This window comes from Osmerus mordax, chromosome 5, assembly GCF_038355195.1.
Source record: "Osmerus mordax isolate fOsmMor3 chromosome 5, fOsmMor3.pri, whole genome shotgun sequence".
NCBI classification, from domain to species: domain Eukaryota; kingdom Metazoa; phylum Chordata; class Actinopteri; order Osmeriformes; family Osmeridae; genus Osmerus; species Osmerus mordax.
The window spans coordinates 5,479,435-5,492,361 of record NC_090054.1 but is presented as its reverse complement, the minus strand read 5'-3'; the positions used below and the strand labels follow the sequence as shown (position 1 = coordinate 5,492,361).

Genomic DNA, 12,927 nt, shown 5'->3' with positions numbered 1-12,927 from the left:
TACACACTACTCCTCATGATACTGGTTCAGACCGTAGTGACCACATACACACTACTCCTCATGATACTGGTTCAGACAGTAGTGACCACATACACACTACTCCTCATGATACTGGTTCAGACACAGTAGTGACCACATACACACTACTCCTCATGATACTGGTTCAGACAGTAGTGACCACATACACACTACTCCTCATGAAACTGGTTCAGACAGTAGTGACCACACACACACTACTCCTCAGTCATCCAGTCTGGATGTGCTCACAGATGCTGTGACAGAAGTCAAACATCAGCTGTATACCAACATGCACCAGGGTGAGTTCTAACATCGACAAACCCAGGCTCATTTCATGGAGCACTTGGCTGACAAGATGTTCTTCAGCTGTTTGTTCATCTACGTTTGTTGAAAGCATGCAATAAATGAACATCTGTGCACACAATATGATTCTTAAATGACAGTAGTAAAAAATTGTATTGATACAATATAACCAGTAAAAATACTGGTATAAATTCAATCTGAGGGACTTTAAACAATCCCCAACTGACAGTCAATATGTTTTATGTTTGAAATCTCACTTGGTATGGGGTGAGTTATAACAACGACTAACCCTGGTTCACGGCTAAACTCAGAAGGCTGAGGTTGGACGAGGAGGAAGCGTCCAGGAGTAGGGACAGATCCAGGTTCAAGAAGTCAAAGACCAGGTTTAGCAAGGTGGTGAGAGAGGCTAAACGACTGTACTCTGAGAGACCACAACACCTACCCCTGCTAAGCAGCTGGGCCAGACTCTGTCTCTCCAGACACCCTGAAGCACTGTGCTAAAAACACGTCTCTGACTCTCAGTCTAGCAAGAGAATTCATAAATCCAAAAGACAGCAGAATTAACATAGACACTTAGAAGAATGTGTATTATTTGATTACCTCACCACCCAGAGAAGGCAGAATGTAACTGTAACTGCTACTTTTAAATGGTTTACTATTCTCCTGATTCAATGTGTTAATTTACTGTCACTTATTATTCTCAGACCATATTAATAAAAGAGATATATGCCCACTTTCCCAGACATGGATTAAGCCTAGTCCAAAAGTAAGTAGGTCGAATAAAAAGAAGATCTCCATTGAAAATTGTTTTTAGTATAGGACTACGCTTAATCCATGTCTGGGAAACTGGGCCAAGTTCAAAATCTCATTTCATGGAGCACTTGGCTGACCAGATGTTCTTCAACTGTTTGGTCACCTAAGTTTGTTGAAAGCATGCAATACATGAACATCTGTGCTCAAAATATGATTCTTAAATGACAGAAGTAAAACAAATGGTTTGAATCAATATAACCAGTAAACATTTTGGGATCAATTTAATCTGAGGGATTTGAAACAATCCCCAACTGACAGTCAATATGTTGTATGTTTGAAATCTCACTTGGTATATGAGGCACTTGGTTGACCATCCCTGCATCTCAACTGGAATACTACCATCCTATAAGGTATAGTATGTCAGAATGAAGGTGAATATCCAGTAGTATAATACAACAAGCACACTTTTCTTGCTATTTCTAATTCCCTTCCCTTCATGCAGTACAACAGGAGTCACCCACAGGGACAACAGCACAACAGCCGCTAGATGCAAACTGTGATGTATTATGTATAGAAAAGAAACACTTGAGGACGAATAACCACAGAACATGACATCACTTTACTGGGTTTTCTCTGAACAAACGTCTTAGTTCTTTCCGACTACTTCCTTATCCAATCAGTTACATGCATAACAAATACACAGTACTCCTCATGATACTGGTTCAGACAGTGGTGACCACATACACACTACTCCTCATGATACTGGTTCAGACAGTAGTGACCACATACACACTACTCCTCATGATACTGGTTCAGACAGTAGTGACCACATACACACTACTCCTCATGATACTGGTTCAGACAGTAGTGACCACATACACACTACTCCTCATGATACTGGTTCAGACAGTAGTGACCACATACACACTACTCCTCAAGATACTGGTTCAGACAGTAGTGACCATATACACACTACTCCTCATGATACTGGTTCAGACAGTAGTGACCATATACACACTACTCCTCATGATACTGGTTCAGACAGTAGTGACCACATACACACTACTCCTCATGATACTGGTTCAGACAGTAGTGACCACACACACACTACTCCTCATGATACTGGTTCAGACAGTAGTGACCACATACACACTACTCCTCATGATACTGGTTCAGACAGTAGTGACCACATACACACTACTCCTCATGATACTGGTTCAGACAGTAGTGACCACATACACACTACTCCTCATGATACTGGTTCAGACAGTAGTGACCACACACACACTACTCCTCATGATACTTGTTCAGACAGTAGTGACCACACACACACTACTCCTCATGATACTGGTTCAGACAGTAGTGACCACACACACACTACTCCTCATGGAATTATTGAACTCTATTATGGGACTAGTCTCTGGTGAGGATTAGTCCACCTACAGGTGGGAAGTTGACCATCTGATGAACTGGTGCAGCCTGAACTACTTGGAGCTCAACCCTCTGAAGACAGTGGAGTTGGTTGTGTATTTCAGAAAGAGCCTGGTCCCACTCAGCCCCATCACCCTGTGTGACTCCTCCACCCTAACTCCACTGTAGAGTCCTTCAGTCCTTTTCTGGGCTCTATCATTCTCAGGACCTCAAGTGAGAGCTGAACATCATCTCCTTCACCAAGAAAGCTCAACAGAGGATGTACTTCCTGCGGCAGCTGAAGAAGTTCAACCTGCTAAAGACAAGGGTGGTGCACTTCTACACAGCCATCATTAAGTCTATTTTCACCTCCTCCATCACCATCTGGTACGCTGCTGTCACTGCCAATGTTAAAGGCAGACTGCTGCGTATCATCCACATTTTCGAACTGACGATTCTGCAATTGGCTGTTAGGGTTTTTGAGACAAATTTTCCTCAGGTTGCTGTGCAGAGTCCATAGTCCTACGCACAGCTTCTTTTTCCTGAAGCTACCTAACATGGCCTGAGGCATCTTTGGCTTGTATCTTACTGCAGTATTTTTGTAATACTGTTAATTTTTGTATTTGCTGGAATTAAGTCTGTATTTACTGTAAATAATTTTGTATTTTTGTACATTATTTTTGTATTTGTCTTTATATTTCTACTCTATTGTTACACACCAAACCAACAACCTCGTATGTGTTAACTTACCACAGATGTGACCTCTGCCCTGTATCCAGGACAACGGCATATTATTGATTAGGCTGAAAGAAGTCTTTGATGTGCAGTGAGCCAATGTCTGAAGGGCCATGGGGCAGCTGTGTGTCTGTCTTGTGATTGTGGGACGGACCAATGACTCTTGAGAACGATGTATTATAAAATGGTGTGTTGTCTGAAGTTCTTTGGGGTTCAGTGTGCATCAAGTGCTGATGTTACTGGATACTCCAGTTCTGTCTAGGAAACTAGATGGAGCTGTCTGGTGAACTGTCTTTGGGTACTTTAATTTCTAAGGCAGCTTATGCTGCAAAACTAACCTGGTACAAATAAATAATAATGAATTATACACACAGGTAGCATATCACAGTTGTAATATATTACTGCAAGTAATATTATTCAACCCCACATTTGCCTGCATCAGCAAATCAAGACAAAAACATATTCATTAGGTAATTGAGAGAATGGGAAACAGAATGGGAAAATAAATTATAATAAATAAATAAATTGATATGTGAGATAACACAAGCACACCCAATAATAATAAAAAATATATGAGAGAGAATAAAGGTTGTGGCTTACCAGAGGCAAACACCCCCCCCCACACACACACACACACACACATGCAAAAAGGATTGGCCTGCAGGTACACAGACCTGTTGGGTAGGTACAGAGACAGTAGTGCTGCCAGGTTATGACCCCATACAGCTTGTGATGTGTGATTGAAACTATTAGTTCAAGACTAAACATGATTACAGACCTCAGTGTCTCCAATTTGCAGAGTGGACTCCTCAAAACAGCAGAGAGAAGCTTCATATCTGATTTCCTCAGGTCCTTGTTACTCAGGTCCAGTTCTCTCGGAGAGGAGGGCTTTGACTTCAGAGCTGAGGCCAAAGAAGCACAAGCTTTCTCTGTGATGTTACAGCTTGACACCCTGTGAAAGGATCATTATTACAAAAAGCATTACAATCTCTACTGCCCTCTGGTATTGGAAGGATTATCTTCATTTCTAGTCTTGACCAGATTAAACCTGATATAGAGTGCTACATGCTGGCGTTGACCAGATTAAACCTGATACAAGGTGCTACATGCTGGTGTTGACCAGATTAAACCTTATACAAGGTGCTACATGCTGGTGTTGACCAGATTAAACCTTATACAAGGTGCTACATGCTGGTGTTGACCAGATTAAACCTGATATAGAGTGCTACATGCTGGTGTTGACCAGATTAAACCTGATACAAGGTGCTACATGCTGGTGCTGACCAGATTAAACCTGATACAGGGTGAACATTGCTGGTGTTCTTGTTGATCATTGAAAGACTGACCCATGTTGAGAACTGCATCTCCTACTTTTTCGTTTTTCATAACTCAGATTCATCCTTGCAGGCGTACGTTTACTAAATTATTTAAATATCAACCACATTCTCTAAATCCAGCATTACCAAATACAATGTGTGATAGTAACTCTTAGTTGTTTGCTGTTGAACATGATTACTGACCTTAACGTCTCCAGTTTGCAGAGTGGATTCCACTGTAGATCAGAGAGCAGTTGCATTTCTGGAATTTGGAGGTCATTGTTCCTCAGGTCCAGTTCTCTCAGGGTGGAGGGGTTTGACCTCAGAGCTGAGGCCAGAGAAGCACAGCCTTGTTCTGCAATGTGACAGCCTGACAGCCTGTAGAAGGATCATTACAAGAAAGATTACAAACACTTTTTCTGGCCCCGCCCTACTTCTCCAACCTCCTCCTCCACCACAACCACTCTCAAGCTCTGGACCTGACAGGGCCTTCTCAGTTGCCGCACGCTCCCTCCCAAACCGAATTGCAACATGCCTGCTATTTTTCATAGAGGCCCTCAAAACCCACCTTTTCAAGCTTGTGTTCACCAGTTAACCTCCTGTGGTGGAAATTTGGAATACAGTTATATAAGGTGTGTTTTATATATGAGGAATGTGTTTTAATGGAAGTCTAAAGTTGGTTAAGAAGCTTGATACAATGAATGTTGAATCAACTCCATTTGGTAGAGATGCCATTTGCAGTTTATGACACCTGGGGATGATGAGACAGCTGGTCTGGAGACAATGTGGATTCAATTGTATTGTTATTGTGATCTGAGGGAGCAGTTTAAGATAGATGAACTGATCAAGCTGCTCTGACCCTTCCTGTTGCATGGGTGGTGTTAATTAAATACTTGTTTGAAGATGTCCACACAAAGGACAGTTGACCATTTGACTGGTGAACTCCTGTGGCTTTACTATCTACTGGTTTGGGGAGAGATGCCACATCAAAGAACTGTGGGACACTTGGTATGGAGTCAAACTGTCACTGAGCAGTGCTGACCAATCACAGAGTTTGCTACATTGATGGATTGACCATCAGAAGAACCATTTGATCTAAAGTTTATATAAGGCAGGGTTTTAGGGTTGTTCTTCATCACTCTTGCGAACGATCTGTGGCTAGCACCTCCTTTGTTATGACTGATCACAGAGTACTCTGTTAATTCTTAAATTGTACAAACTAAATAAATTTATTGAAACCGCCATCTCTTGACTGTTCAAATCTACACAGTGCCAGTAGAATTTTTCCACAACATCTTGGTGGTAAAGAATATATTGTGCTTATTAAAGTTATGAACTTAGAAGTGTGCTCAGGCTTAAACATTGGGTCTCACACTGAGTGTGGGAAGCAGGCTGTTCTTTGTGTCTCTATCTCTTCATTTTCAGAAACAACCTTGAAACTGGGTGGAGATGGCACCCGAGCAAGTGGGACGCGCGTAGGCAAGAACAACTCCCTGATGCACGAGAGAACAAGCTCAACCCTTTTTTGATACTTGTGTTTTCAATTGCATTGTATATGATATGCTGGGGCAGGGAAAGATAGCCAGTTGGACTTCGTGAACCAGCCCAAACTATGTTGCGGGTAGGGAAACATAGACAACCCCAGAGCTCTGTACTTGTTGATTTCCAACTGCTGCATTAAAGCTGATATTATGGGACCTCTGCGACTTGTATTGGCTTTGGTGGTCATAACAGTTCTTATTTATTAAAGTGGCCTAAACGTGATTCTAAGTCCCGAGAGTAAAAGTATACTAGTGAGGTAATCAGCTGAGTGATTACAAAGGGTTTGAGTCCCTGAAGGTGAAGAACAAAAAAAAAAGAAAAAGTTAGGACGTATCCTGAGGGATTTTGAAAACAAAGGTTTGAGTTTTTACACGCATGTTCATTTTTTGTTTTAATTGAAAGTTATGTTTTTTGAGATTAAAAGAAGTAAGAGTAACTAATGGTGTCTACTATTCAAGCTATATACAAATTACAAAAAACAAAATTTTAATTATTTTTATTTTTTGGTTTGAATATTTGTAATTTATGATTGTGCAGTTGGGGTATATTTTCATTGAAAAGTTGTGAAGTTGGAATTTAATTGTTTTTAGAAAAGAAAAGGGGTAGTAATTGTGTCTTTATTTTCCGTCGTTGGTTATTGTTGGTTGGATTGTAATTCTAAAAAATGAATGGTCTGGAGGCAGAATTGACCTGTCCAAACATCGATTACATGAAACAAAAGTATGGTAACGATAGTTTATTGCAAATGCAAATATGGATTGATAAATGTGGATTTTCGAGTGTGGGGTCGTTTTGTTTTAAGGACCTTATTGAATTGCGAAATAAGTTCGTGGAGAGAAATAGATACACAATTTGTATCTATTTCTTATCAATTTTGTATCTATCTATTTAAGTGGAGAAAAGAATAGATTTTAGCTTGATTGGAGAGCTTTTTCTGATTGGATGGAGATAGGTCAGATGTCTTCTGACATCTGCCATCTTTCCTATATCTAGGACATCTTTCCATCTTTCCTATATCTAGGACATCTTTCCATCTTTCCTATATCTAGGAAAAGTCAAGAAAGTAGGATCCTGGAATTTGTTTATAGATTTGCTTTGGATTCCCGCAAAGATTGCGGCTTGTGCTTTGACTTGCAATTGCCTATACTTCTTATTTTGCGTTTCAAAGAAGGAGAGGTTAAAGTCCTCTCCGGTACAAAGGGTTTGAGTCCCTGTTGTGTTTGGAATAAATAGTGTTGTGGGCTATGTTGGTCAAAGCTAATGCAGAGCGTGTTGACATGCTGTTGAAAAACATGTAGGCCAACACGAATTGCTAGGTATGGTCAATCCAAAATGCGTGCTTTAATTGTGGGAATTTGAGCAGAATGTACGTGAATGTCCGGAGATGTGTCATCACTGTTGAAAGTTTTCTGGAAATTGGGGGCGAACTCTCGCAAATCAGAGGGGTTCGTGACCGGAAGTTGAGTTCCGAACTGGTGACGTACAATGTTTATCGGTTATGACACTGTTGGTAGAGGAGAGACGATTGACTTGTTATATTGTTTTACGACTTTGTGTTAACCGTTATATATTTTATGTTAGACTTTACATCGATCTGATTACCGCCAGAAGGCATTTGTTTTTGAAGACGGAGACATTCTGTTTTGAAAATGCTACGTTAATTACTGAATTCTCCACTTGAAAAGAGGCGCATGCGCTTGAGCCTAGAGGAAGTTGATTCTTTCATTGAAGCTCATTCTGCGTGCAGTGGCCCACACCCGTCATAAGTGCAAAAAAAAAAAGACATTTTAAAGACATTTTGACGTTGAAAAGAGAAATGTAAAAGTGGTTTGAATTTGACGTTGGAAAACAGATATGTGTTCTGTTTCTTTGTCAAACTTGAGAAAATATTGTGAGTTGCCATACTCTTGATTTGGAAATTATGTACAGACCGATTTTCTAGATTCGATGTTGAATAATTCGCTGGAAATTTAGTTTTTTGGTGAGGATAATTGGTAAAGGCCAGTTTTGGCAACAAAAGCGATATTCATTTGAAGAATTACAATCCCGGGGTTTATTGAAACTTTTATAGAAAGTTATGTGTTCAAACGGAAATGTTATGTTGTTTAAGGAATATTTTTTGTTTATGTATTGAATTTATCTGGAAATGTTCGATGGTTTTTATTTTAATTTTGTAGGAGTTCACAGATGTTACTGTTGTTTAAAGAAATATGTAAAGGGTTATGAAGAAGTGATTAGAAAGATTGAGCCAGTTCGAGGGACTGAAGTGTATACAAGGGGAACTAGTTTGAGAGACTGAATTGCGATTGTTGTTAAGGGCAAAGGTGCTACATATGTGTGTTTATTGCTGCTGAGATGATTTGTTGAAATGTGTTGGGTTTGGTGGTATAAATGGACTTGAAGTTGAAGCCTTGTCCAACCAGAATGCTAATACATGTGTAAACTGTCATTCTCTGACGAGTGATATTAGGTGCATATGTAGATTTCGGAGCCTAATTTTTATGTTGAAATTAAAATAGTACTAATGGTTGATAGAATTGTAAAGGTTCTGTTGTAAATATAACTATGGCTAATTGGTTGTAAGAGGGTAGAATTGTCCCTAGAAAGAAATCCGAAGGCTGACATGATTCTAGTGAATTTGCCAGTCCAATGACTGTTGAACCGAGTCATTTACAAATTGCTAGGATTGCTGGTATCTGAGGAAAAATCCAGGCTGTGACTTTGTTGGCTAATGGCTAATGGTGAAAACGTGGAGGAAGTGCATTCTGCTCTGTCCTGAGACAAAGGAGAGTCCAGGAAGTTGAATTTGCAACTATGGCAACGACATTAGCTAACAAACTAACAGCTTGAGATCCAGGATGAGTAATCGCATGACGCATGCGCAGACGGAAATTGAGAAATTGACTAAGACGCAAATTTAGAGAAATAGATGAATTTGGAGCGAATTTTACATATTAATTTGGTTACTTTTGAAATATGTTAGGTGATGAGTATTTTGATACATTCGCTAACAAGGTTTTTGTTTGTTTGAGGACATTTTAAATTAGTTTCAGAAATTCCGAGGAAAGTTGGGGGCTAAAAAAGAGTCCCGTTACGTTGAGTTTTACAAAGGTGATCCCAGAGGGTGTAATTTTGCATAATTATGTGAGTATTAATGGTGAAAGATGTGTCCGTTTAGATGAGTTCGAAGTTTGGTGGTTTACGAATGTATGATTAACATTTGTTCTAATTCCTAACCAAACAGGGAGGTAAAGCCTTTCAGACCAGAACTTGTATTTACGAGCGGAAAATCTGTGGTGTGTGATGGTATCCATAAAAATGCAGAAATTAGACCCCTGGTTCATAAATTAGTTCTAATTGGATTGGAAAAGTTATACTCTAGCAAAATTAAGTGAATAGATGGTAAACGCCAACCATCTGTGTTGTTTAAAGAGAAAAAAGAGGTTGAGAGTTTTTGCTTTGTTCCAGAGCGCGCGGTTTGAAATGTTATATTATCGAGTTTGAAATGCGCGCTGGTAGACATTGTTTATTTGAGTTGATTCATTGAGTACTAACAAAGAGTAATTGAGATGGCTGGTAAATATGGGAATATTCAAAGGTGTATACATTACATGCTTTGATAAGACTTTTGAGGAGTTAAAAGAATAAGGTTTTTTTTTACGGGTTTATGTTAAATTGTGAATTTAAAGGTTTAAAAAGAAAAAGGGAGAGTTTATATTTTCTTTTGTCTTAAGGGCATTGTTTGATTGATGTGATTGCGAGTCGTAGCGTAATTCTAGCATGAATTACTTTTCTAAGAGCAGTTTTAAGTGTGCGAACATGGATTTAATGAAACAAGAGAACGTTTTGTGGATGTGAAGAGATGATTGGTTTACACATTTTGATGTTCTGAAAAGGGAACTATGCATATGCTTTGAAGAGGTATATGGGCAAACGTTTTAAATCAGAATATTAAAATCTAGAGGTTTTTTAAGAGTTTTGATAAAGGTATTAGATGCAATGTGGTTGTGAAATAAGAGAAAATGATTACAATGTACTTTTGTTTGGAGTTTGACTGTAATTTCATTTTAAGTTTTCTTTGAGAGTTTTATCAGGGCGTGGTACAATGTTTTAGGATAAACAGTTAGGCTGTGATGAGGTTGTTTTATTATGGTATTGGTTCATAAAGAGGGTTATTATAACTTTGGTTTTGAGATAATTTGGGAAGACTCATTAGGTCTGATAAATTGTGGTTGTGATGGTTGGAACTAAGTAACTTGTTCTGGACTGCAGCCAAAGCAAGTTATGAAGTTCTACCTATCTAACCTATATAGAAATGTAGATGGGGTATAAATTGGCTAATGGTTACATTAAGAACATTTTATGGTCTATGTTTCAATTTGGAATCCTACAGATAAAATTCTGGTTTGGGGTAGTGATTTTCCTCGTCTTGGAAAATGAAAGATTTGATTTGGTGAATTTAAATACAGACAAACAAATAAAAAGGGAATCTGAAATATAAAGGTATTCATTTGAACTGTCCCTAAAGGTTTTTTTTTAAGAAAAGATAATAAGAGACTAAAAGTTGAGGTTATTCGTAATTTGGTTGTTTTCTAAAATAGTTTTATTTTATACAAATTGGTTCAAAAGTTGTTTGCTTCAGTGGAAGCTTGTTAATTCATAAAAGGGAAAAGAGTTAAAATATTTACTGATAGTTAAATATATCATTGGTGTTATATATGATTTTGGGAAAGGTATGGAAACAGGAAGTTTCTTATTATTCCACAGGGAAAATGCTAGTGCTGATACTAGCTGGAGAAGTTTCTAGATTGCCTGCATGCATTGATGAACTAACTAGAATATGTTTTTGATGTTGATATGTTACAGGAAGTGATGAGATGATGTTGCTATGTCCGAATGAGCCTAACTTGACAAATTTGGGCTTACAGGACTCTTTTGAGGAAAATTGTTGTGTGACCTTGATACAACATTTGTTACAGATTCTTTAAGGGAAGCGCAGGCTTCTTAGAGAGGAAGAGGTGACGTTTAGGAATTTATGACTGACTGATGACTGACTGATCCAAACAGAGAGTGACTATGGGGGTTTTATGGTTTTGTGTCTTTAGCTTCAGTAGTTTGGATTTGTGATAGGACTGTGAGGGTTTAATATGATACTGCTGAGTTGAAAATATTGGACTGTATTTAACCCAGAGTGAGAATTTTGTTTTTGTTTGAGTATATTTGATAAGAATTACAGAATACAGCGGACAGATGGAGAAAGGAATGGTGGAATGGAGACTCGAACTTGGACTAAACCACAATAAAATGCGTTTTGGAAAAAGGAAGGATATGAGAATAAAAATGGAGGTTGTATGGTCTGCATAAAATATTTATCTTGAGATTTTGCTCAGTTAACACATGGAAAGATCATGCCTCTACAGTTTGTTTGATATCAAGAATGCATTATTTTAGCATACAAGAGGATTTGTAATGGATGATAGTCATTTTGTCAGTACTTCATATGTGGGACAAGTATTATGAGGAAAGGAATTTAAACACGATAAGCTTCACAGTTAAGGTTAGAGAAACCATTTGAGTATTGATAGATGGATTTTGTAGAGTTAAATTTTTGGAGAAGTGATACTGTTTTAATGATTGTTGATGGTTGTTGGATGGGAATAAGTTTTAGACTTCTCAGGTAAATTTGGGCTCAGTGATCAAGCTTTTGTTAATTTAGATTATTCTTCGATGGGATTTTTCTTTGAGGATATGTAATGATAATGGGTCACACTTGTTTATGGAAGTTATTTTGGTGTTGATAGGATTCAACATTATGTTAATCACTTCAGTTGAATGAGAGAACAGAACTTTGAAGACTAAGTTAGACGACAATAAGTCAGTTACCGTTAACTGACCTCTGTGAGAATGTGCTTGTTTATCACTGTGCAACCTTCTGGAGTCTACTTTGTGTGAGATTCACAGGCAGGTGAAGGAGGCTATTCCTATGACTGGACCGCTGCATGATTTGATATCAGAGGACTGGATCGTGGTGAAGGACCTGAAACGCCTGGTAAAACCCAAGGTGGACGGGGCCATACCAGATTCTCCTGACGACTAATCCGGCAGTTAAGATCGGAGGGAAGAGCAACGTGGAAACACGCTAACCATTGTAAGCGTGCACCTTGTCTGGAGACGGAAAGAGAGGATACGCGTTCTGCGTAGTACCAAGGAAATTTCCGAGCTGTACGCAAAGTGCAGTGTTGTTGAAAGTTGCCCTGAGCAATTTGATCGTCGTTTTCAATTGGTTCGACTCGACTACACTGACTGAAAGAAGTTTGCCTACAGCCAACTGAAGATGGTCACTACGGATGCACAATCATGGCATCCGTTCCGACAACCTGGACTTTGTGGTGTACGGGGTACAATGGGTTTTGTCTTGGGAATGGCATTTCTTATGTTAATGTTTGAATTTTATTTTTCTTGATTAACTGTTTGGGTTTATGGTATTGTAAAAAAAAAAAAAGAGTGGAATTGTGGTGGAAATTTGGAATACAGTTATAATGTGTGTGTTTTATATATGAGGACTGTGTTTTAATGGAAGTCTAAAGTTGGTTAAGAAGCTTGATACAATGAATGTTGAATCAACTCCATTTGGTAGAGATGCCATTTGCAGTTTATGACACCTGGGGATGATGAGACAGCTGGTCTGGAGACAATGTGGATTCAATTGTATTGTTATTGTGATCTGAGGGAGCAGTTTAAGATAGATGAACTGATCAAGCTGCTCTGACCCTTCCTGTTGCATGGGTGGTGTTAATTAAATACTTGTTTGAAGATGTCCACACAAAGGACAGTTGACCATTTGACTGGT

At 38.8% G+C, this 12,927-nt stretch overlaps 1 protein-coding gene across 8 annotated transcripts in view; it reads right to left on the bottom strand.

The window, feature by feature from the left end:
* Window positions 1-12,927, bottom strand: part of LOC136942680 (NACHT, LRR and PYD domains-containing protein 12-like) — a 235,474-nt gene that overhangs the window by 97,597 nt on the left and 124,950 nt on the right. For all 8 annotated transcript variants that reach the window (XM_067235630.1, XM_067235632.1, XM_067235631.1 and 5 more), the window contains 2 exons: window positions 4,740-4,913; window positions 3,998-4,171 (listed from right to left, as the gene is read on the bottom strand). In XM_067235630.1, coding sequence (XP_067091731.1) covers window positions 3,998-4,171; window positions 4,740-4,913 — 348 coding nt within the window. The remainder of the gene's footprint in view (window positions 1-3,997; window positions 4,172-4,739; window positions 4,914-12,927) is intronic.